The 26785-nt window shown below is 32.3% G+C and overlaps 1 protein-coding gene across 1 annotated transcript in view; it reads left to right on the top strand.

Annotated features, from left to right (window-relative positions):
* The window catches only part of LOC145263649 (uncharacterized), a 78977-nt gene that overhangs the window by 38251 nt on the left and 13941 nt on the right, over positions 1–26785 (top strand). Inside the window, exons 2-3 of the mRNA XM_080120509.1 lie at positions 6600–6662; positions 19294–19590. Coding sequence (XP_079976635.1) covers positions 6600–6662; positions 19294–19590 — 360 coding nt within the window. The remainder of the gene's footprint in view (positions 1–6599; positions 6663–19293; positions 19591–26785) is intronic.

Raw genomic sequence — 26785 nt, 5'->3', positions numbered from 1 at the left:
CTTTGATTTTGATACCCCCAAATTCGAAGCTATCTCTTTACAACCCTTCCGTTTCATAACCTATCATACTTTCATAAATCAGAGTCCATTTTCTGTAGGCTGTTTTTGAACCCAGACAACGACGGATACTTTTGCTAGTAAATATATATAATTTGCTATCTTTGATTGAGCACTATCAACGACCCCTGTTGAAATTCAATTATTCTTAATTTTGAAGTATTTTTTTTAAATTGACGTGAACACTAACATATTTCAATTGAAAGTCAAATATGAACAGGTAAAATTATAGAGGGATAAAAGGCGAATCAAATGAGGTATAGGTTGTTTAAACAGTTCTATTAAATTTAGCTTAAATATGCAGTTTTTGAAAATATTTCAAGTGCGGTCATTCTTCTTGCCGGCACTACATATATATATATATATATATATATATATATATATATATATATATATATATATATATATATATATATATATATATATATATATATTTATATATATATATATATATATATATATATATATATATATAAGACAGTAATATACGGACATGCATGTTTCGGGGGCCCCCTACCCCTCTTCAGCGTAGCTTGACTGTTTCTAGGAAACGAAACCCGTATTATTAGTCCGGTGTGTAGTCCATTACGCTACGATGCCATAGTTTACGTCCAAATAAAAATATGGGCGATTTCCTAAGAAACTCAATCTTCAAGGTGAAGACGCTAAGTTAACCGTATTATCGTTTAAAAGCAATCAACAACAAATCAACGTAAGTTTACAAGCGATATAAATATACAGTAAAATTGTCCATGACATCGTAGAGTAATGGATTACGCGCCGGATTGTGACTGAAACGGAACACATATATCAAATCTATTGTCAAGGCCGCTCGAAAAATGGTGGGATCCTTCTACTGCTCCTGTAGATATCTCACTCCTAATGCAATTCTCTACCTATATAAAAGCCAGGTACGGCAAATGATGGAGTACTGTTGCCACATCTGGGCAGGAGCTGCTAGAACCAACTTATCCTGCCTTGACTTCGTAGCTTAGTGGGGGATGCACTTTTCTCTTTTTTTTTTTTTTTTTTTTTTTTACAAGGGTGTCACCACTTATCAAGGCCCAGAGGCCACTCGAGGATAAGGGTTAATAGGTATACATTAGTCATTGTGATTTTAGCATAGTAAACAGTGGGAATTTTGAAACTTGGATTACTTAGGGGGACGATTCAATTAGAACTTGTTCACATTGGACTTTTTCTTTTTTTTTTTTTTCATAGGTATCAACTCATTATCAAGGCCAAGAGGCCACTCAAGGATAAGGGTTAAAGAGTGTACCGTAGAAATTGGACAATATAATAATCATTAGTAATGAAAATTTGTTAAATTTGATAACTTATATGAAACGGCTCATCAAGAACTTATTTACGTTAGACTTGAAGACAACCATATTGTAGTCAGCCGGAAAGCAGGAAAACGGAAGACAATTCCACAGGCGTGCAGTTCTAAGAAAGAAGCTTTGTTCATGGAATCTACGTTTAGGTTTAGGCACAGATAAAGAGTGGGGGGGCCTCTTTCCCACAGAAGAGACGTTGCGAGCCTGTATCTGTTTTATCGTTATTTTCATGCCAAGTACCCATCTGAGCTTCAATCTATGGTTCCCCCTCGCCAAACTTTCAGGAAAAACACTCGTATGGCCGAACCCCCTATCAATAATTTCTTACACTCCTTGTCTGTGCCTAGACCTAAATGTATATTCCACGAACAAATCTTTTTTCTTAGAACTGCACGCCTATAGAACTCTCTTCCGATTGCCTGCTTTCCAGTTGACTACAATCTGATTGTCTTCAAGTCCTACGTAAACAAGTTCTCGATGAACCGCCCCCCTAAGTAACCCAATTTACAAAATCCCACTACATTTGTTTACTATGCTATAATCATATTAACTAATGTATACCCATTAATTCTTATCCTGGAGTGGCCTCCGGGCCTTGATAAGTGGTGATTCCTGTGTAATATATATATATATATATATATATATATATATATATATATATATATAAGGTCCGGGGTTTGATTTCTACAACCAGTCAAGCTACGTTTTAAAATATAATAAATAAATAAGTAAAAATATTATTTGTTTACGTCCAAATAAAAATGTGAGCGACTTTCTAAGAAGCTTGATCTTCAAGGTGAAGATGCTAAGTTAACCGTATTATTGTTTGAAAAGGATCAACAACAAATCTACGTACGACTATATATATATATATATATATATATATATATATATGTGTGTGTGTGTGTGTGTGTGTGTGTGTGTGTGCGTGTGTGTATATATGTATATATGTATATATAAATATATATATGCATACATATACAAATATATATATATATATATATATATATATATATATATATTTGTATATGTATGCATATATATATATCCAATGCTGCACGTTGGAAACAGGTGTTTTTGATAGCGCATATTTATTTCAAACACTTTGAAGAATCTTCTAAGAAACTCCTTTCCTATTTTTATAGCTTTCCAAACGATAAGCAAATAAATAGACACACAAGATCAGAGGAAATAAGGAAACTTAGTTTTAGTTAGAAATTTGTTCAGAACTTGTTTTAAATGTGTTCCTAATTAATTGACTCCCCATAAGAACAGGCTCAGACAAAGGTTCGGTTTTTGTAATGCCTTCCGAAAATGGGCACTTTGAATTGGAACAAAAATAAAAAGATCGCCTCAACATAGAAAAACTCTTCCTCGCTGGCTGTGGACAGGAAAACGGAATATAGCATCAAATCAGATACTACACTTTAGTCTAAGCCAAAAGTACAAACAAAAATGAGTAATACCCTCATTATTTACCTCCCTCCCATTTTGGAATGACGTGACGCCGGGGCCGGAGAGTTGGATTTGAAGATCTAACTCTCTAGAGGAAGGATATTCTGGCTCGCAAAAATGCCTGATCGACCCCGTTTGCATGGTAAGGGCGCATCAGGCGATTCTCGAGCTGTTAGACCTTAAAATTCCCTCCCGGGTTCTTACTTTCCTGACTGTTCTGATATGCAGAAGTTTAAATGTAAAGTGAACAGACATCTCAACTCCCTACATTATGTCCCTGAAAATTATGTACCAAATAGTAGCCCCCCCACATCCATCCGGCATTATGTCTTGTTTGTAGTGCAATAGCTATTTGTCCAGATTTCGTATATATTATTATAGAGACGTGATTTCAAAAGTTTAAAAAAAAAATCAGCTAGTATCGAAACCGAACCTGTAGCATCCAAATCAGGTAACGTTTCCAATGTACAAACGTGTCACCCCTTCTCTTTGTGTGATTATGGGAAGAGTAGATATCCTTTTGTTCTTGTAGTACATTAAGCCTAGATGTAGTGGGATGTGTTATTTTGTGTTTTTTTTTAATTCTATATTTCGAATATTAAGATATATATATATATATATATATATATATATATATATATATATATATATATATATATAACTTCTACATTTACTCACATAAATTTATATATTAAAGTATACATTTATGCGTTAACTTTAAGTATTTACTTCAACAGTGCTCAATACGTAGGTAGAGCTAGTTAGTAAGATAAAATATATATGGCGAAACTACACTGGATATCCCGCGTTTCATCCACTCTAGGATTCTTCAGCCTAAAGAATCCTAGAGTGGATGAAACTCGGAATATTCAGTGTAGTTTAATCGTGATATATATTTTATAACTTTATATATATATATTTAATTATTAATTTAATTATTATAGTAAAAATATAATTATATATATATATATATGCGCAGATCATCATATAATGATTAGATCACTCAGACAGACGTAAAAAAATTTTTTTTTTAAATAAATGTTTAAATTTCAACAATATTTCTCGCAGTTAACGGTTGTCGAATGGATTAGGTCCTTGCTAATGAAGCCAGATATGGCTTCTGTTACTGGGTTGGAATCTATCGACTGGTGTTAATCGTGACACCCTGCACTGATGATTTCCCAATGGATAGAATACTAGTATCTGTAGGTATTTAATAATTATTATAGTAAATAATTATATATATATATATAGAGAGAGAGAGAGAAGGAGAGAGAGAGTGAGCGAGAGAGTCAGATTTATTTATTAATATATATGTTTATTTTATTTCATTCTTCATTTTAGAATTAGAACAGCCTTTCTTCAGTCTTATTGTTTTTTATTCAATAAGTCTAGAAATGCTGTTCTTGTGAAAGTTTTCAAACGATATAATGTTTGAATTTGTCCGAATATTCTTGAAACAGTTGTAACTAACGATGAAATACACTATTTGCTGCTATCAACCTATTCTTTGAAGTATTGGTTTTAGCTAAAACAATATATATATATATATATATATATATATATATATATATATATAAAACTAACATAATATCTGAAATATAGAATAAAAAACACAAAGATAGATCGATATATTGATAAACAAAGATAGATAACTAGATCGATACATAAATCCAAACTAATTTCCCCTCTGTTTCACAACCATATAACAACCCGAGAAGTCACCACTTATCGAGACTTATTGATGAATGTAAGATGGTAGTTACGTAATACTTTATGATGCAAATTGGGTGGGATTTAGATATTCATGAGGATGACCTAAGAGTAACTTATTTACAATTAATTTGAAGGCTACCATGCTGTATTCAACCAGGAAGCATGCCAGCGTAACAGTGTCCCAAAGGCGAGCAGTTCTGGGAAAGAATCGCAGCTCATGGAATCTGCGTCTACATTTTTGTACAGATCGATAATGGGGAAAATCATATATAATGGTTTTAGTTAATCGGACGTCTTTTGTGAAAGTGTGGCAAGCGTGTTTCAGTCATTTTTTATGGTAATTTAATGCAAAACAAATATGATTTAAGTTTTATGGCGTGAAATGGAACGCACGATTTTTTTTTTTACTTGTTAAAGGTGTATTGTTGAATGAGACTTCCAATAAATGTTTCATTAAACTTTGAAAAAAGGTGTAAACTTAACTAGAACTGTCAGCATACCTTTTTTTATTCATTTCGGTTGCATTATTGAACGCGACTTCCAATGAAAGTTCCATTATTTTCATAATATTGAAGCCATCATACAATATCTCTTGTAAGTGTACTAGTACGGGATGATAAAAAAAAATGGGCCTCAACTCTAATTAGAGAGAATGAATTGAAATTTTGGTCATAACTAGTTTATTATATTCAAAACATCATATCAAAACACTAAGGTATTTGGCCTTTTTTCTCCGTTGACTGTAAAATGCCCAGAAAAACAATTGAATGTCCTCTGTTTTTTTTTTGTTTGTTTTTTTGGAGGGGGGTAGTCACCCTGTATTATGTTGGTGCAAAAATAATATCGTTTTTTGTGCATGAAATTAAACGTGAAAAAACGACATTATTTTTGCACCAACCTAATTCAAGCCTATAAATAATTTTGATGAATTCACATTGAATTATCAAACTTTTTTTACGACAGTAAACAAAACAAAACAAAAAATGGTTGAACAAATACATATTACCAAAAGTAAAATAATTTACTCTTCTACCTACCTAGATATATTTTCTGTGTGTTTTAACATATTTTAAAGCCTCTTTTTTTTAAATTTTGGGTTAGAACAAAAGACAGTGGTTTTTATATGGCGATTTGGACCCTAGATATTAGGTGAAAAATCGAAGATTACATACATGTTTGTAGAAAACGATTCAATAAATATAACCAATCGTGCGAAAATGTCATTTTTCATAGTGTGGCTTACTGTTCTTAAAATGTTCACGCGATTGTCAACATAATCCGAATTTTCTCGGGCAATCACCAAATGCACTTAACTTCAATAACAAAATGAGAAAATAAAACATATACAAAATCATATTATAAATACTAAAACATAACAAAATATATTATAAAAATACAACAAAAAAACATATTATAAATACTAGAAAAAAAATAATAAAATATATTATAAAAAACACAACAAAAAAACATATCATAAATACTAAAAAAATAATAAAATGTATTTAAAAAATACTACAAAAAATATTACACATATGACAAAATCTTCTCTGACTTACAGAACATTTCACGACAGAAAAAAAACAAAAATTGTTTAGTAAAATAAATATACAACAAATAAATGTTACCAAAGGCAAGAAAAATGTCCTCTTCTACCTACATGGATAAGTTTAGTTGTGTGTGTGTGTGTTTTAACATGTTTTAATCAACATTTAACTTTGAAACTCACAACTTAAGATAACTACCCTTACCTAAATGCTGTACTTGATATTGATGTTAAATACACTGGTGATTGCACTAGAAGAGAGAGCTGAACGTCCTATAACCTTAAGGAATAATGCTTTTAAAGGACGTTGCCAACTCATATCAAATTTACGCGCCAACCACGTGAGGCACACCAATCAGATTTGACAATGAAACGATCGTACAACATGATCAGACGTCACATAATACATATAGCATTACACGCTTTTTAAAATGTCCTTTTCACTGATATGTGTTTGTATTTAATTTCATTCTACTTTCATATTTTTCCAGGTTGAACTGAATCGATTAAACGAAGCCAGTAATGAAATCAACAAATACGAAAACGAATTGGATGTCAGTATATTTTTTTCTGTTTTCTTCTGAGGTTAAATTTAATGCTAGCACACCGCCTGGTGCCTGTAAATCACGCTTAAATATGATAGTTTAATTTTGGCAGATTTTGTATTTATAATTATAGAACAAATTCTTTATTCATTATTATAGAATACCCAATATAAACTAGTGATTTCAAAAGTTTTAAAAAGAAATACGACCTGGGTACCATCAGCTAGAATCGAATCCAAAACATTTACATATCAGATAAGCTCGCTATTTAAACACTGGTGCATAGGTACGATATTGAATCCGAGGATTATTTACTGTAAAATCGTGCTGACCTCTTTTCTAGATTTAAATGTGATTATGACTAGCTAGGTGTTGCCTGGCTTGGACCGGGCGTAAAATAAGCTTAAATATGATAATTTCTTACATATTTTTATATAGTCGTGAATTTCAAAAGTAAAAAAAATAGTATTTGGACGCCGACAGCTAGAATTGAAACCGAAACATTAACAACTAGTGCGATTACCACTGTACCAACAAAAATGAAAAATAAACTACAATGAATGTACAAAATGTTTTACTCCTTTTTGTCAATTTTGACCCATATTTTGACCCTCTTAAAAACAATTTTAACCGGCTAAAGACCCATAAAAGAACGGGTCGTAAAAATACAATCATTTAAAGCTCCTAGACCCACTTTGCGACTTTTAGTTTCGGAGAAATAGAGTTTGAAAATGTGGAGACAGACAGACAAATAGACAGACCGACCGACAGACAGACATATAGCCCTGTATATATATATATATATATATATATATATATATATATATATATATATATGATACGCATCAGGTTCGCTTGAAAGCCAATTCACAACGCAATATTTTGAAAATAAACAAATATTTTACTTGTTTGAAATTTATAATTTAAATATATTTCGGAGTCAACCTCCATTCTCAGTATTTTATACATCTTTTTTCTTTCTTTTTTCTCTTCTTCTTTCTTGCCGTATTGTAAAGCTGGAGAAAGAAAAGTCAGTTAGTAAAGATCCGCGCGTTGTATCTCAGTGGTTGCAGTTTGAAATGCCGGAACGGTACGTTGGCTACGCGGGATTAGCGTCAGGAGAGTGAGTTCAATTATAGAAGCGTTGATTTAATTTGAATGAAATAAAATACGCATCAGGTGCAATTGAAAGTCAAATCACAACGCAATATTACGAAAATAAACACATTTTTTACTTGTTTGAAATTGCGTAGTAATTTGGTTTTCAAACGCACCTGATGTGTATTTTATTTTATTCAAATTAAATCGACGCTTCTCTAACGGAAATCACACTATGACATATATATATATATATATATATATATATATATATATGGTGATTGCAACGTCTTGTCAGACGAGTGCCACTCCCTCAGACACTTAAAGTCCATGAGCGCAAAAATGACTTCTTTTTTTAGTCCTACTGGTGAATTCACACGCTCAGGCAGCCATGACACTGAAGACGGTCATTGAGATCAATTATTACATGCTTCCAGCATTTCAATCCTCCACACGTCAAAACTTTTCCATCGCCACAGGACCATTTTTATAGACAAATGGCTGAGGGAGTATCCATACACAGATGATGTTACAGAGTCTTAGCTTTGTACGACAGCTAAGTCTCTCTCTCTCTCTCTCTCTCTTTCTCTCTCTCTCTCTATCTCTATCTCTCTCTCTCTCTCTCTGTTTAAAATGTTGAGATCCAGCAACAATCAAGAGCAAAATAGTCAGCAACAAGTTAAACTGTAGACCAGCGTAATGCGGGATGGTTTTTTAAAATAGAGATGTGCTTCTCCTAGAAAGGTTGCCTTCACCACGGCTTACAGGGGGCCTCTCCACCGCAACACACGTACACAGTGCTAATTGGCCGTTGACCCCGAAAAAGGGTTCATTCGCCCTTTGGAAGGTATTGTTTTTAATCCTTCAGGGAGACTAGCCACCCTCCACACCAAACAAGTCTGGTGGGGGAATCAGTTTAGTCGCCGGTGACCCGACCATGAGGCAAGTAGTACTGAGTTACATGGTGCCAGTAGCATATGACATGACCTGACACACACATATATATATGTATATATATATACATATGTATATATGTATATATTGACAAAAGTGTACACCTTATACTGCCTAACATCACAATTGCATTTAAAAAAATTTATTACTACACAAGCCAAAAGGCCCGCCGGACATATATAATCAACAGTAGTATCTTTTATATAACAGGGGTGCATTCAAAATTAATGTTTCTTTTTAAAGCAAAATTGCGCCATGATAATTGACTTTTGTATTTTAAACTTTAATTTAAGCTAGTATATATATATATAAAACAATTTTATAAAACCAACAGAAGGTTCCCTATATTGCAATGTAGACTGCAATATGTTGTGTACTAAGTCACTGGCGAGAGGTATGTGAGCTTCCTTTCTGTCCAACTAAAGCAGGAAATCAATCGATTTGATTGAAAATATGTGATTTCACTGATTTCGATGACAATAAAAATATGCGATCGTAAAAATTCGTTGATCATCATTTAATCATGGGTAACTGTTTTAATAAAAGTTTTGGATGACATTTTCAAGTAAAAAATTTAGGACTTTGTTTGTCATTTCAATCTATGAAAGTGACAATGCGCACGCGCGTGTATCTGTAGGGACACAACTCAACAAGTTTTTTTTATCTAGTGGCTTTGAATTTGGTATATAGGGTATTCAGACATGCGGAAAACTTTTTAATCGGTTCGAATTCGGAAAAAAAAATCGGTTACAATTTTAATCGGTTCAAACTGAAAAAAATGGTACTTTTATTTTAACGAATGCACACGTGCGGCCGTGGAACATGACAGCTTCCTTATGTTAAGTAAGTTTGAAAACACTTTCTAAAAATCGCGTCAAGCAAACCTAATGGTTATCGAACTTGACTCATTATCTTTAGGTTTTGTTTTCGATCTCAGCTTGAGTATTTTTTTTTTACTTACAAGAAGTTAACTATTTGGGAAAAAAACAATATTCACGTGCACATTTCTCAGTTTCTGTATCAATTAAAATATGATATTTACGCGTATTTTACGACCAGGCAACGCCGTGCGGCCTGCTAGTATATTAATATATTTCAAAACTATTTTTGTTAATATTAGATTTCAAAATCATTTAGTGTGGTACCAGCTAGGGCTGGTGAAACTACATGCGTGTTTGTACGTTTGTGTGTTTTGAGAAGGTTCAGCTTATAGATTACTAGCTACACCTGGCCACGCGTTGCAGTTGCTCAGTGTATTTAAATGGAAAAAAAATTTAAAGAGACAAAATGTATGTTTTTTATTAGAAGGAGATAGTGTGATAAACTGTTTTGTTTTCTTTTTTTTCATTATAAAAAATATTCCTATTTTCGCACCTGATTTTTTACAGGAAATATTTCATTTAAATTTAAATAATGATAATGCTTGTAAAGATTATTGTTCCTCCTCGGTATTGTATCGCAATTCGGAAATCGAAAAAAAATTATGTTCATGTGTAAGCAATAGTATCTTTTGAATAGCCATGTCGTATCCACGTAAAAACTATTAGGTATAAGTTAATGAATACAGAAAATAATTTATTTATTTATTTGTTTGTTTATTTATTTGTGGACTGTTATCATCACATCTTATGGTTGCTGTTTCACAACGTGATGAGGATAACAGTCGGCAGGTATATCAATAAATAAATAAATAAACATGCAAAATTCTAATCTCAAGAATTTCAGTAGATGAAGAAACTAAGAATGTAGTTGTGAGAGTAACAATTCGGAAATAAATAAATAAATAAATTACTTAGTTCAAGAATTCGAGTAATTAAAATGTAGTTAATAGATATAGAGCGAGAGAAATAGAGAAGGAGACACACAGACCGAGTCAGAGAGAGATTTTACGGCACTTGCCATGTGATCAAAACAAAGGTGGTCGATATCATTTGATCGTTTAATCTGTGAATATGTAATAAATGAGAGCGAGAGATATATACCGGACCGTGTCACGTGATCAAAACAAACGTAGACGACATCATAGTTTCATTTAGTCTGTGAATACATAATTGAGAGCGAGAGACAGAGAGCACGAGAGAGGGAGGTCGAGAGAGAGAGTTAGAGAGCGCGAGAGAGATTTAACGGCATATGTCACGTGATCCAAACAAACGTAGTCAATATTATTTTTTGGTTTGAACTGTGAATAGGTAATTAAATGCGGAATGTAAAAAAGTAGCTGAATATTTTGTTTTATTTTTAGCAATATATTTTAGCGAGCTGAACGGAGAAACAAACACACAGAGACAAATCATACGCAGTGGTAGAGCGAGCGAGAGAGAGCGCGCGAAATGGGAGGGATGAATAAAGAGAGTGAGTGATAAAAAAATTTGCATAGGGTTGATAACGTAGAATGTAATGAATTTCCATGTCACATTAATGCAACGAAAAAACGAAAATTTGTAAATTAAATAATATATATATATAAATAGTTGTCGAAGAAACGAAATAATGTGTATGTCAATGACGCAATATTTAAAATTCAGTAACCGTTCGTTTATGTAGTGAAGAATCGAATTGGAAAATTTCCAGAGCTCAGCCAATCAAAATAGGTGGATTTCGGCTTGGGAGATATTATCATTATTTCTGAATAGGTAAATGCAAATCAGATGTGTGTCTATGTATCTAATAACCCTTTAAGGGCAGTGCAATCCTAGTATAGTAGGATAATTTAGAATTGGTCCTGGTGTAAACTGGTAGTGGTGGGAGCACTTAATATTGAATAAGAAAAATAGAAACTCCTTCCTCTAGAGATGTTGCGATTGTGATGGTATTGCTGGTCGGATGCAATGAAGCAATTTATTATTACAACTGAATGTGTCTGCAATGGTGGTCGAAAGCTACATAAGATAGTGGCTAGTAGCCTAGATGTAATCAATTTGTGTGTGGCATCTGCTGTTGCAAACCTACTATGCTTTGATCCAGAGAGGAATTTTTGCAGTCATTTTATTATATAGGAGTTCCCACAGGGCATCATCAGAGATTGCTCCCTGATAACAACCTGTGGTTTTCTCTAGGGTTTAAGCGACAACAAGTCTCCCCAGATTTCCAGTACTTTCCACTTCTCGATAATCTTTTCAAATGAATTTGCATTATCGACATAACAATTTTCATTTGGCTTCTCTCTGGCAATAACCATTCGTCATCTTTGGAATTTGGGTGACAATAAGCCTCCCTAAGGTCACAGTTTTCTGTGAATTCATCTACTGGACGTCTGGTTGATGCTTTCTCTCCTCGGTCCTTCCGTCCTCTTCGACTCTCCTTTACTATTCGGTCAGATGACAGTGTATGTCAGCGCTCCATTTTATTATTATTATTATTATTATTATTATTATTATTATTATTATTATTATTAATCTTATTATTATTGATTATTGTTATTATTATTATTATTTATTTTAATTATTATTATTATTATTATCATTATTATTATAATCATTATTATTATCATTATTATTATCATTATTATTATTTATTTTAATTATAATCATCATTATTATTATTATTATCATTATTATTGTCATTATTATTATTATTATTTTATTATTATTTTTATTATTATTATTATTATTATCATTATCATTATTATCATTATTATTATTTATTTTAATTATTATCATTATTATTATTATTATCATTATTATTATTATTTTATTATTATTTTATTATTATTATTATCATTATTATTATTATTATTATCATTTTTATTATTATTACTGTTATTATTATTATTATTATTATTATTATTATTATTATTATTATTATTATTATTATTATTATTATTCACATGCCAACATCACAGAACAATTTGTGCTGTTCTCTGGGATATGAGTGATAAGTACCTCAAGATTTGCAGTATTCTCCATCTCTTTCAATAAAATTTGCAGATTAATTTGTGCTATCGTAACGTCCCTTTATTATTGATTTCTTCTTGGCAGTGCGCATTAATCTTCATTGGAATTTGTGTGGCAATAAGCCTTTCCAATGTCCCAGTTCTCATTGCACTCATTCAATGGAGCTCTGGTTAGTACTTTTTCAATCGGTGTTTCCATTCTCCTTGACCTTTAAATATTCGGCATAATGCCAGTTGATGCGAACCATATCGGAGTCGGTGGTTGGTGTGTCAACTTAAAATTATACAGTTTCAGTTTTTCTATATATCCCGGTAGTCCTGTAGCTCATGTGTTGTCTCCGCATTCAAAGGTTTTTCTTAATATTTCAGCCGTTTTCATTATTTTTATCCGATGTATATTCTCAGCCCTTCCTCTGACTCCAATCTCTCCGATTCTTTTTCAAAGTTTTTCAGGATTGTTCCTAGTGCTCTTCCTATAATTATTATTACTACTATCTTTACTTTTTTCATCTTCCATATCTCTTTGAGCTCTCTGGCCATTTCAGTGTATTTGTTCTGCTTCTCCGTCTTTTTGATATTTTCTCTGTGGTCTGCTGGGACGGCGAACTTTACGATCTGGCAAGTCTTTTTCTCTTGTTAACTATTATGACACGCAGTCTTCAAAATCATTTCGGATTGTACCAGCCAGAGCTGGTGAAATCACGTGCGTGTGTGTACGTTCGTGTTCAGCTTATGGACTTCTTACTTGGATAAGTTTATATTTTTGTGTGTCCATGTCCCATAGGTGTTTCTGATTTCCGTTTTCAGGCATTGCTGCCGGTTTGTGTTTATACTGATGAAGGTCGTTGTTAAATACATCTGATGAAGGTCGTAGCTAAATACATCTGATGAACGTCGTTGTTAAATACATCTTATGAACGTCGTTATTAAATACATCTGATGAACGTCGTTGTTAAAAAACGTTGTGAAAATAACAATCAAGAGGAGAACAATAGTCAGAAGAATCCCAACAATATGCAGTTTAAATAATCCAAATAAAAATTACTTCTACAGGCTGATCTCCCCCCAAAAAACGGGCCCCAACTCTAATTAGGCCCCGTTTCTTAGTGTTTTGTCCGAATGAAATGAAACTTTGTTCATAACTAGTTTATTATATTCAAAACATCACATCAGAACACTAGCATCTTTGGCCTTTTTTTCTCCGTTGACTGTAAAATGCTCAGAAAAAACAATTGAATGTCCTCTAGGGTTTTTTTTGGGGGGGGGGTCACCTTGTATTAAGTTGAGGGTCAGTCGTGTAGAGGGGGTATATTACAGTTGAAACGAAGGGGTCATAAGAACTCGTATTGGGTTTTATTAAAAGGGGGGGCTCAAAGAGAATAAGGTTGAGTAAGTATAGCGTAGAGCGTGACTAGTTGTTCGTGTTGGCCTAAAAACGAAACTGGGCTAAGAAGATGTATCCTGTCTCGTTTCGGCTTTTATGGCGGAAATGTCTTGCCGCAAACTGCATTGAGAGAGGAAGAGCGATGACAGAAAATATTTTTGAAAAGAGGGTACGTCAATCGTTTTTGAGTGAGTCACCAGCTGGAGAAGGAAACGCTGGGGTCCGGCTTTGGTATGGATAAGTAATACACACACACACACACACACACACACAAATATACATATATACATAATACACACACATATACACACGCATACATATATATGTATATACATACACACACTTACACACATAAATATATATATATATATATATATATATATATATATATATATATATATATATATATAATCAAAGAAAGGAAGTGGATAAAAAGACTTAATTAAAAGCAGACAACATTCATAATTCTTTATACGCCTCGTACTCCTCGTCCACTCTCTCTTCTCTTCTTTCCGTCTCTTTCCCGCTCCCTCTCCCTTTCTCTCCCTCTCTCTCTCTCTCTCCCTCTCTCTCTCTTTCTATTTCGCTCTCTCGCGCTTTTTTTATCCTACCTTCCTCTCTCTCTCTCTCTCTCTCTCTCTCTCTCTCTCTCTCTATCTATCTATCTATCTATCTATTTGTGCCTCTATACATGTGCCGAAGATGGAGCCTCGAAAGAGTAAATATTTGTATAAATGTAGACTTCTCTCATCTTGCGGCGCCTTTGTGAAGCTGTCACAGACGGCACCCACATAAGTTGGTTTCTCTTTACTAGTGACAGGTTCTGCACGCGTCTGCTTTTTAACATTCGCTATTAATTTTTATTATCTACTAGTTCCGTCGACTCCTTCATAAAACCGTTTTCTTAACTGCATTGCTAGGTGTATCAGAATTTTTGTAGAAATTTTTGACACCCCTAACACGAAACTGCAAATAAAATATAAAAAACTCGTAATTTCTCTTTTAAAGGTGGGTTGTTTATTTTCATTATGGATTATACTTCCAAAATAAACTATTAAAGTTGTTTTAAAAGTAATAGAAATATTTTTTTTAAAATAGTAATGAAATTAATTGAATGTTACGAGTTCAGTATTTTTCAATTTTTAAACTTTAAATATCCATCAAAATTTTCTATTGGTTCTATTTTTACGATATTTTCAGGGTCAATGTGAAATTTTATGCTCTTTCCAATAAACCGAATATAATATTTTAGACAAACGTTTTTTTTTTAATTCATGCCCGCCCCCCAATTTTCAAACGTCTATTAAAAAGTAAATAATTCATGTACCAAAGTTTTATATATCACAAATTGAAGATCAATAAATAATATATTCAAATTTAAAACAAAAAAAAGTAGTGTTTTTTAGAAATTTACCTGTAAAGTCCAAAGTTTAAAACCTTTTTTGTTTTTAAATCACGTTGTTTGTTTTTTTTGTTTTTTTTTGTTTTTTTTATAAAACCTTGGTCCTTGCTCCTTTAATTGAAAAAAAAGTAGGGCTTGAATAACATTTTTCGAGGAGTTATAAGCTTCGAAAGATAGCGGGTGGAATTATTCAATAGTTTTCACGAAATTTCTGAAACTGCTACTGCATTGCCTATGCAATCTTGGACATTTACACACACACACACACACACACACACACACACACACACATATATATATATATATATATATATATGTATATATATATATATATATATACATTTTATTTTTTATTACCGTTTTTTTATTTTTCTGTTCAGTTACATTTTTGTTTCAACTACGGTCGTGTAGCTAAAACAAAAATGTAACTGAACAGAAAAAAAAACGGTAATAAAAAATAAAACGTATATTTGCTCTACAATAGTATTGAGCACTTTCTTCAGGTTTTATTAATTACCATTTCTACTATATATATATATATATATATATATATATATGTATATGTATGTGTGTGTGTGTGTGTGTCGCTCTGTGTGTGAGAGAGTATCGAAAATCGGAAGAATCTGATCCGAAAAATAATCTTTCTTTCTTATAGATAAAAAAAAGAATTTTACAAGGGAATATTTTACGTTACACCAACCAAAGAAGATAACTTTCAGCAAATCACAGGCGATTCAATTCTCAGCAGATCATTTCTTCTTAAAAAAAAAAACACAACTATTGTCATCTAGAGTTGTAGAGCATTCGACAACAGATCGAATGCCCTCCCCCTGTTCAAGCCAGAGTGTACATCGCCGTTTTATTTTAATTCTTTCTTATTAATGCGTTCAATTTACGATGAAATCGCCGCAAATCTTCTCTTCGTTTGCATATTTTAAAACAAAACATTAATCAGAAGTCACCTTTCCAGAGTATCCATTGTACAAACATAAATAACATCTGATTGGATTGGATTGGATTGGATTGGATTGGTTGGTTTAGTTTACAGCATATCAACCCTTTTCGGGTTATTTAATGCCGAATCCAGTGATTCGAAAGAAATTTTTATTATATATATATATATATATATATATATATATATATATATATATATATATATATATATATATATATATTACAACGTGATCACCACTTATAAAGGCCTATAAGAAGCGTAAACCTCTACCACTAGGCTATATTTTTTTTTAATTAATTCAGTCATTTATACGGGAGTGGGGGGTACCAAATTAATAAAACGGAAAATTATTCCCAAATCGCATTTAGGTAAAAATGCCCTTTCGTATAAATAATTGAATTCATTCAAAAAGTATCACAACACAAATAACATCTACGTAAAACGTGATAGATAATGGAAGAGGTTTACGCTTCTTTTTATGGGGTCCCGATTTCGAATATCTATGTATATATATGAATTGAAATGTGTATGTTTAAAAATAAATGCAATGTAGACACTTTTTTTAAATTAAAAATCTTTATTATATGAAAGGAACTTTGTGTATCTGTGTAAGTCCGTTCCCTATGGACTCCGAAAAGAAATGAAATTTTACACGGACCTCTTTTTTTTTTTTTTTTTTTTTTTTTTTTTACACAGTGGTCACCACTTATCAAAGCCCGGAAGTCACTCAGGGATAAGGGTTATTGCAAGTACATTACGTTAGTGTGGAGATTTGATGAAGTGTTTACTTAAGGGGGCGGTTCATTAGGAATTTGTTAACGTTGGACTTGAACACATCCAGGTTGTAGTCAGGTGGGAAGCAGGCAGACGGAACAGTTCCACAAGCGTGCAGTTCTAAGAAAGAAGCTTTGTTCGTGGAATCCACGTTTTGATTTAGGCACAGATAAAGAGTGGGGGAAATTTTTCACAATGGATTCAGCTAGACGGGTATTTTTCGTCAAAGATTGACGAGGGGGGACCAGAGATTGGTTTATGAATATCTAGCAGTGTTCTTAAATAGGTTTTGTATCGGGATGTCTTCGATACGTATCAAAATAATCCAATGAAAAAAGGAAAAGGCGATGTTAACCAAAGTTACAAGCCTAGACATCAGAAGTGCATTTGAAAAGTTTTATTACCACACAAGCAGAAACAGCAGAAACAGCAGAGTTCTAAAATCAACAGTAGGTTCTTCAATATGACAGAAGCTCGGTCGAAATGAATTTTTCTGTGTATAGTATAATTGAACAATGATACTTGAATTTTGCATTTTTAACTTTAATTCAAGCCGTTATTTATAAAAGTAGTTTTTTTATAAAATCAACCGATTTCGATGAGAATAAAGCATCGGAGGGGTAGAATATTCGTTGATCCGCATTCAATCCCAGGCAACGATGGGTTTCCCTGCTAATTGTATTATAAAATAGTCCGATTTACATATACGGTTTCTACATGGTGGAGCGATAAAATTATCACCCTAGAAAAGACGACATAATTCCATTTCCGTTTGATGAAAACCGATTTTCTCTTTTTGTTGTTGCAGACCATCTACTAATTTGCCAGTTGTGTACAAATCCCAAGAAGAATAGAAACCTTCTTTAAGGTTTGAAAGTGACAAAATTTTCAACGAGCGAGATAGGAGATGCGCCGCTGTACAACTCATGCTCTCTACCGATCCAAGGTATTACATGGCCATTGCCAGCATCTTCACATTGCAAATCCGGAGATTCAACGCTTGAGGACGTGCCCAGGTTGATGAAAACAACGTTTCCGGCTACGGTTCTGGCCTTTGGTGTGGTTTAAAGCGAGTGTCACATCATGCCACCTCACATTTTCGAAGTCGGCTTGAAAGTTAACACAAATTTGTATCTTGACGTGCTGAAGAGTGTAATGGTCCCAAGGTGCAATCAAGTAACTGCTTGCAGATCCTGCGTGAGGCAGCAGGACTCGGCGCCATCCCACAATTCAAAAGAGATTCAGGCTTGACTTCAGATAGAGTGCTACGATTCTATGCATTTCTCTTCTCTGCCCCCCCCCTGCTCCCACGACCTGAACCCGCTGGACTACTTCGTTTGGTCATACGTCGAGAACATCACCAACATGATCTCCCACAAAGCCTGATCGCTGCCATCAGCCGAGTATTCGCCGAGCTCCCGCCGGCTCTTGTGAAAAAGGCATGCTTCCAGTTCCGGACCTGAATCGAAGTGGTTATTGAGGCTGCAGGCGGCTACATTGCATAAATGTTAGCTCTACTATATAATCAAGTTACCTGAATTGATTTTTCAATAAAAGTTCTTAAGAAAAAAACTAAAGTGTTGTTTTCTTTAAGGTGACAAATTTATCGTTCTACCCTGTATTATATATCTTTAACAGTTTCTTCATTTATTCTTATAGAAATCCCTCGACACTATGCATAAAGTTGTTTTATGTAAGACAGAGAGTTGTTTAACGTGAAGGCATAAGATGCTTGTTGACCTCAGTATTCAACCGACCACGGTAGGAGGAAAATAATCAGTTCTACAATCCTGCTATTCTTGGAAAGAAGTTGCGTGGTCTCAAAACAGGGAATTTCTGAAGACCACTAGATCACCGAATTAAACGAGCTAAAGCAAACGAGCCTGGGAATAAGATGTGAACTCTTCTAGCTGTATCAATAGAGAGAGAAATACCAACGCTTGTGGATGTGGTAGTGTGTGTACTGCATAGTACACAATAATGGCGCTACATGCTACGACTGTTGTTCTCTGTATATCCCGTTTTGTTTTAAATAGCTTTTTCTAATCCATATCCGTGTCCATCTCTTTCTTACTGACCCCTCTAGTCTAGAACACTTTTATGATTAGAAATCCCCCCCCACATTAACCTTAGAACGAATACCTCTCGTTTGAATTCAATATTTTTTATTTTATTTTGTAGGAGGCACGTTCGAAGCATAGGACCACGTTGACTGAATCGTCACAGGAGTTAAAATCCCTGTCGAAAAACATGCGAAAGACGATTTCCCGAGCGCGAAACTATTACGAGTTGAAGGCCCAGTCGAAGCGAGCTCAGGCGGAGACGATACGGGCTGCCGGTCTTTATCAAACAGCCAACAGTGTCTACCGAGCAGCAAAGGAGACGATCATGCTGGCCGAAGAGAAACTGACCCATGAAGGACAAACGGCTGAATTATCTGCTGCCTGGCAAGAGATGCTTAATCATGCCACTATCAGGGTAAGATTACTTTAGTCGAGCCATTTCCTCTTCTGACCATCATGCCACGTCACAGGAAGTAGACGGTGCTAGTTAATTTGTAGACCCCGATCAATTATCTTCCATGCTTTCTTTTTTGTTCCGTATCATTTCCACACAATTTTTTTATACAAAATATTGTTTTTAAATATAATGCATAGGAATATTTATCAACGTGAAAATGTGTCTGTAAAGAAACATATTTTATTAAAAATGTGTAAATGTATATTAATGTTTGGAAAAATATTATATTTGAAAATGTCATATTTTTCAACCCACGCCCAATTATCTTCCATGCTTTCTTGTTTGTTCCTTTTCATTTTCGCGCAATTATTTGGAAAAAAATATTGTTTTTAAATATAATAAATTGGAATATTCATCCACGGAATTCTTAATATTGATTATTTCCGTGAAAATGTGTCTGTAAATAAACCTAAAAAATATGTAAATCAATATTAATATCTGGAATAAATATTATATTTGAAAATGTCATATTTTTTCAACTCGGTTTATCTAAATATAGAACAGAAGTCACTAAGCATGAAACGAAATACGGAATTATATGGACCCACTTCTTGTTTTATTAGGAAACAATAAAAAAAAACTTCTATTTTGTTATATTTCTATAAATATTGTTTTTTATATTAAAATATATTCACATTGAATTATTTTATTTAAAAAAAGTAAGAGAATCAGACTACCGTGTCTGACTGAAATTTTCTGAGGTCCTTTGTATGATAAGGTGCAGCGAGCTTAGTGTTATGGTATCAATTCGATGCATAATTAAGAATTAAAAGTATTAACACGATGTGTGACCACAACACCACATTTACTCTCATTTTGTCTTGGAAACAACTGCGCCATTCTGGCTGAAATATTGCAAAGACTGTTTTATAATAAGGTGCAGCGAGCTAAGTACTATGGTATACAATCGATGCAAAGTAAGAGATTCTAAATGCTTAAAACATATTTATATGGAAATAATTTCAAATGTTCACAAATTTTATCGTATAATTTTGTCATAAATAAGTACCATAAAACAAAGTATATAATTAAACAAACTATTTTTTGATGACACAAGCTTTCGTACATAATTTATGACAAAATTCCGTTTATTCATTTTAAGAAACATTTTGGTACTTGTACAGTGTATTCAAGACTGTAAAAAAATGAAAATATCGAAAAAAAAAAGTTTATATTGTACATATCCGTTATGAACAGGATCATGTGAGGGAGAAAAAGAAAAAGTAGAATCAGGGAGACGACAGCTACGTGAGAACTCCAAATAGATTATGTCAAAAAATTCATTACTCAAAGTTACGATACCGGAAGTGGTCTCGGTTTACCTAAATATAGAATGGAAGTCACTAAGTATGAAACGAAATACGAAACCATGTGGAACCACTTCTTGTTTTATCATGAAAATAAAAAGAATAATAAGTTTTTATTTTGTTACATTTCTATAAATAATATTTGTAATATTTTAAATATATTCATATCGAACTATTTTATTCCAAAAATGTAATTTAAACTTTCATAGTTTACATTTCTATAAATAATATTTGTAATATTTAAAATATATTCATATCAAACTATTTTATTTCAAAAATGCAATTTAAACTTTCATAGTTTACATTTCTATAAATAATATCTGTAATATTTAAAATATATTCATATCAAACTATTTTATTTCAAAAATGTAATTTAAACTTTCATATTTACATTTCTATAAATAATATCTGTAATATTTAAAATATATTTATATCAAACTATTTTATTTCAAAAATGTAATTTAAACTTTCATAGTTTACATTTCTATAAATAATATTCGTAATATTTAAAATATATTCATATCAAACTATTTTATTTGAAAAATGTAATTTAAACTTTCATAGTTTACATTTCTATTAATAATATCTGTAATATTAAAAATATATTCATATCAAACTATTTTATTTCAAAAATGTAATTTAAACTTTCATATTTACATTTCTATAAATAATATCTGTAATATTTAAAATATATTCATATCAAACTATTTTATTTCAAAAATGTAATTTAAACTTTCATAGTTTACATTTCTATAAATAATATATGTAATATTTAAAATATATTCATATCAAACTGTTTTATTTCAAAAATGTAAGTTAAACTTTCATATTTACATTTCTATAAATAATATCTGTAATATTTAAAATATATTCATATCGAAACTATTTTATTTCAAAAATGTAATTTAAACTTTCATAGTTTACATTTCTATAAATAATATCTGTAATATTTAAAATATATTCATATCGAACTATTTTATTTCAAAAAAGTAATATAAACTTTCATAGTTTACATTTCTATAAATAATATCTGTAATATTTAAAATATATTCATATCAAACTATTTTATTTCAAAAATGTAATTAAAACTTTCATAGTTTACATTTCTATAAATAATATCTGTAATATTTAAAATATATTCATATCGAAACTATTTTATTTCAAAAATGTAATTTAAACTTTCATATAAACATTTCTATTAATAATATCTGTAATATTTCAAATATATTCATATCAAACTATTTTATTTCAAAAATGTAATTTAAACTTCATATTTACATTTCTATAAATAATATCTGTAATATTTAAGATATATTCATATCGAAACTATTTTATTTCAAAAATGTAATAAAAACTTTCATATTTACATTTCTATAAATAATATCTGTAATATTTAAAATATATTCATATCAAACTATTTTATTTCAAAAATGTAATTTTAACTTTCATAGTTTACATTTCTATTAATAATATCTGTAATATTTAAAATATATTCATATCAAACTATTTTATTGCAAAAATGTAATTCAAACTTTCATAGTGTACATTTCTATAAATAATATCTGTAATATTTAAAATATATTCATATCAAATTATTTTATTTCAAAAATGTAATTTTAACTTTCATAGTTTACATTTCTATAAATAATATCTGTAATATTTAAAATATATTCATATCAAACTATTTTATTTCAATAATGTAGTTTCAACCTTCATAGTTTACATTTCTATAAATAATTTTTTAAATACTTAAAATATATTCATACGGAAATAATTTAAAATTTCCACAAATTTTATCACATAATTTTGTCATAAATAACATTTAATCAAACAAAATAGCTACTTTCAATTAAATTACAAAACAAAACTTTTTTCACAGCACAAGAAGTTTTAATAAAAAAATTCATACATTATGACAAAAAATTCTATGATAAAACTTGATGAAAGATATGAATATATTATTTCAAAAAGACACCATTTATAGAAATGTAAATAATAAAAATAATCATTAATTTTTTCGTGTTTACACAAGTGTTAAAACAAAAAAAAGGTGAAGCATGCCTGTGGGTGCACAGTGAACGAGGCATAAAAATATGACTAAGTTCAGCATTTGCTCCCCCCATTTAGCCCCCAAAGTCCCCAGGGGACGTCAAATCCTGGTGAAAATGAACACAGTGCAGTTTTAGGCCTTAACATATGTAAATTTGAGTTCTGAACCATGCAAAAATATTCAGCATTTGCTCCCCCCATTTAGCCCCCCAAAGTCCCCAGGGGACGTCAAATCCTGGTGAAAATGAACAAAGTGCAATTTTAGGCCTTAACATATGTAAATTTGAGTTCTGAACCATGCAAAAAGATATGACTAAGTTCATCATTTCCCCTCTCCCATTTAACCGCCAAAGTCCCCAGGCCTTAACATATTTAAATTTTAGTTCAGCACCATGCAACACTGCTAAATAGACATACACAGAAAGTTTGGGACAAATAGAGTTAAATAGTCACAAAAATGGAGTGTTTTTATTAGCCCTAAAAGAGATCTTGGGGCACACCCAAGGGTTATTGAGAAGTACAGACAAACCAAATTATATAGAAATCAGTTAGTTAAAACTTTTCAGAAAGTTTTATAAAAGTCCAAGGCATCAATTTTTTTTTTTTAATAAGCACAAAAGTATCAATTTATCAATTTTAGCAATATTAACCCGAAAGGCACCCCAGGGAGGAGGGGAAACCGGACTTTTCCTGGAAACTCCATTTTGTTACTTTTTTACTCATATCATGTTTAATGTTCGTACAAAATTTCAAAAAAATTCCAAGGCGTAGTTATTCAAAAAAAGTGCGGACAGATGAACGGACAAACAGACAAACAGACGAACGGACAACGGTGAATTCACAGGTCCACCCTCCTTTTCTCTGGGGACCAATAAACTATTCATAGAAATATTTAAAAAAAATGAAAGTTTATCTTTTTTATTATTTCATGATAGCACAGGAAGTGTAAAAACTAAACTATTTTTTAATAAATAATCTCCATATGGTTTCGTATTTCGTTTAGTGTTTAGTGACTTCCTGTTCTGTTTATCTTAACATAAAATCCAATAAAATTTGTTGTTCCAGCGAGACATTTTGATAGATCTTCTACTGGTTTAGTTTTTTCAGGAAGAAAAAAATTACGGTAAGTTTTTTTCTGCAAAATATTTTCGATTTGCAGGTACGAATGATGTGGATAATCAACCGGATACCAATAATACTTGGGTCGTTGCACCTTATCATAACAAATGTCCAAATGAAATTTAAACCAGATCGTCCTAGTATTTTCCGAGAAAACTTCTTGAGGAAATGTGGTGTGCTAGTGATTAATCCTTTTTTAATACCTCACCTATACCATAATACTTAGTGCGTTGCACCATTTCATCGCAAAGTTTTTTTACAAAATTTCAATCAGATCGGTCTTCGATAAAGTGTAGATCGAACAAACAGACCGACAGACAAACTAAAATAAATATTTATCTATATATTAATACGATAGCGTGTGTCTTATTTTCTGTGTCACGCTTACATCTGGATCGTTTTATTATTACGTACTTCCATTTTTTGTCATAAATAATTTTACCAAGAATTCTTCACAAGTTTTGGTTTCGGTTTCGATTATAGCTGATGGCTCTTAAGTCATCTATTTTTTTATAAATAATTTTATCAAAAATTCTTCAAAGTTTTGGTTTTGGTTTCAGTTTCGATTATAACTGATGGCAACCCAGTAATGTATCCTTTTTTATAAATAATTTTACCAAGAATTCTTCATAAGTTTTGGTTTCGGTTTCGATTATGGCTGAAGGAACTCAAGTTATACATATATTTTTTTCATAATTTTTTTTTTCGGTTTCGATTCAAGTCATATGGATATATTTTTTTTTTTTACATAGGCATCACCACATTATCAAGGCCAAGAGGCCACTCAAGGATAAGGGTTAAAGAGTGTACATTAGAAATTGGACAATATAGTAATCATTAGTAATGAAAATTTGGTAAATTTTATAACTTATATGGAACGGCTCATCAAGAACTTATTTACGTTAGACTTAAAGACAACCATATTGTAGTCAGCCGGAAAGCAGGAAAACGGAAGACAATTCCACAGGCGTGCAGTTCTAAGAAAGAAGCTCTGTTCATGGAATCTACGTTTAGGTTTAGGCACAGATAAAGAGTGGGGGGAATTTTTGATAGTGTTTACAGCTAGACGAGTGTTTGTTGTGAAAGTTTGGCGAGGGGGGACCATAGATTGAAGCTCAGTCGAACACTTTTTGAAATCGCAACTTTATAATATATAAAAATCGATAGAACATGAACTCTATAATAATATATACGAAATCTGCAAGAATTAAAATATCATATTAAAGCGTACCGGGCTTTGCCGGGCTTTGCCGGGCTTTGCCGGGCGTTTCTGCTAGCTTAGATAAATACTTTTGTAGTTTTTACAAAAAAAACATACAATAAGATCACTGAAAATAAACAGAATGCCAACATCAATATATTACATATGAATGAGTCCCCGGTGGAAATTCCACAGGTCTTGCTAGTACATAGATTATGGTGGAAACTATTACTGATTACGAATAAAACGATAAGCTTTAAACTGTTTATGTGTAAATCATCAGTTTTCTGCCTGTGTGGTCGAATAGAAGCTTTGACCATAGCAGAGATTGAAGTTCAGTCAAGCACCTGCAAGGAAAATAATGCTAACGTAAAGAAAGGCTACCTACGTCTCTTCTGTAATAAAGAAACCTGACAGTAAGAAGAAACGGATTCATACAAACTCGGTTTTAATTGAGAACACCGGGTTATTATTATTATTATTATTATTATTATTATTATTATTATTATTATTGATATGGTTTACTGTGTACTAGCAGGGGACACCCAACCCTATTTTTATTATTACATAGTCTATTGAATATTATCTATGACATAAATGTCACCCGTCTGTTTAAATGTATGTATGTATGTATGTATGTATGTATGTATGTATGTATGTATGTATACACACGGTGCTAGTTGGCCGTTGACACAGAAAAAGAGTTCATTCGCCCTTTGGAAGGTCTTGTTTTTAATCCTTCAGGGAGACTAGCCGCCCTCCTCACCAAACAAGTCTGGTGGGGGAACCAGTTTAGTCGCCGGTGACCCGACCATGAGGCAGGTAGTACTGGGTTACATGGTACCAGTAGCATATTACATGACCTGACAAAATTTGTGTTATTTGTGTGTGTATATATGTGTATTGGGGTGGAGAGGGCTCCCGTAAGCACTGGTGAAGGTAACCTTTCTAGGAGAAGCAAATCTCTGATTTAAAAAAACCATAAAGCGGAAGACCATTACCCGCATTAAGCTGGTCTGCAGTTTAATTTGTTGCTGGCTATCTTGCTCTTGCTTGTTGCTGGACCTCAACATTTTGAACCGAGAGAGAGAGAATTAGCTGTCGTACAAAGCTAAGACTCTGTAACATCATCTTTGTATAGATACTCCCTCAGGTATTTTGGCTCAATGTCTGAGGGAGTGGCACTCGTCTGACAAGACGTTGCAATCATCATGTATGTATGTATGTATGTATGTATGTCTCGTAAAAACTTTCGACAAAGGCGACGGATTTTCAGAAGATTGGTATCATTTTGAAGCTAAACCCGACAAATATCGAAAAATTGGACAAAAACATTAATTCCTTCACCCCCCCCTCTCCAACTAGGCACTTTTGAACAGGGAGGGTCGATTTTGTGACTGACATATTTTACAAGTCATTCAACCCTCGCGTTCACGACGTCGCTTACAAGACATTATTCCGACTGCCCGTGACGTCA

This window comes from Euprymna scolopes, chromosome 39 (genome assembly GCF_053919585.1).
Source record: "Euprymna scolopes isolate OS-2025 chromosome 39, ASM5391958v1, whole genome shotgun sequence".
Classification (NCBI taxonomy): Eukaryota; Metazoa; Mollusca; class Cephalopoda; order Sepiida; family Sepiolidae; genus Euprymna; species Euprymna scolopes.
The sequence above is the reverse complement of the archived record's forward strand: the minus strand, read 5'-3'. Positions and strand labels throughout refer to the sequence as shown.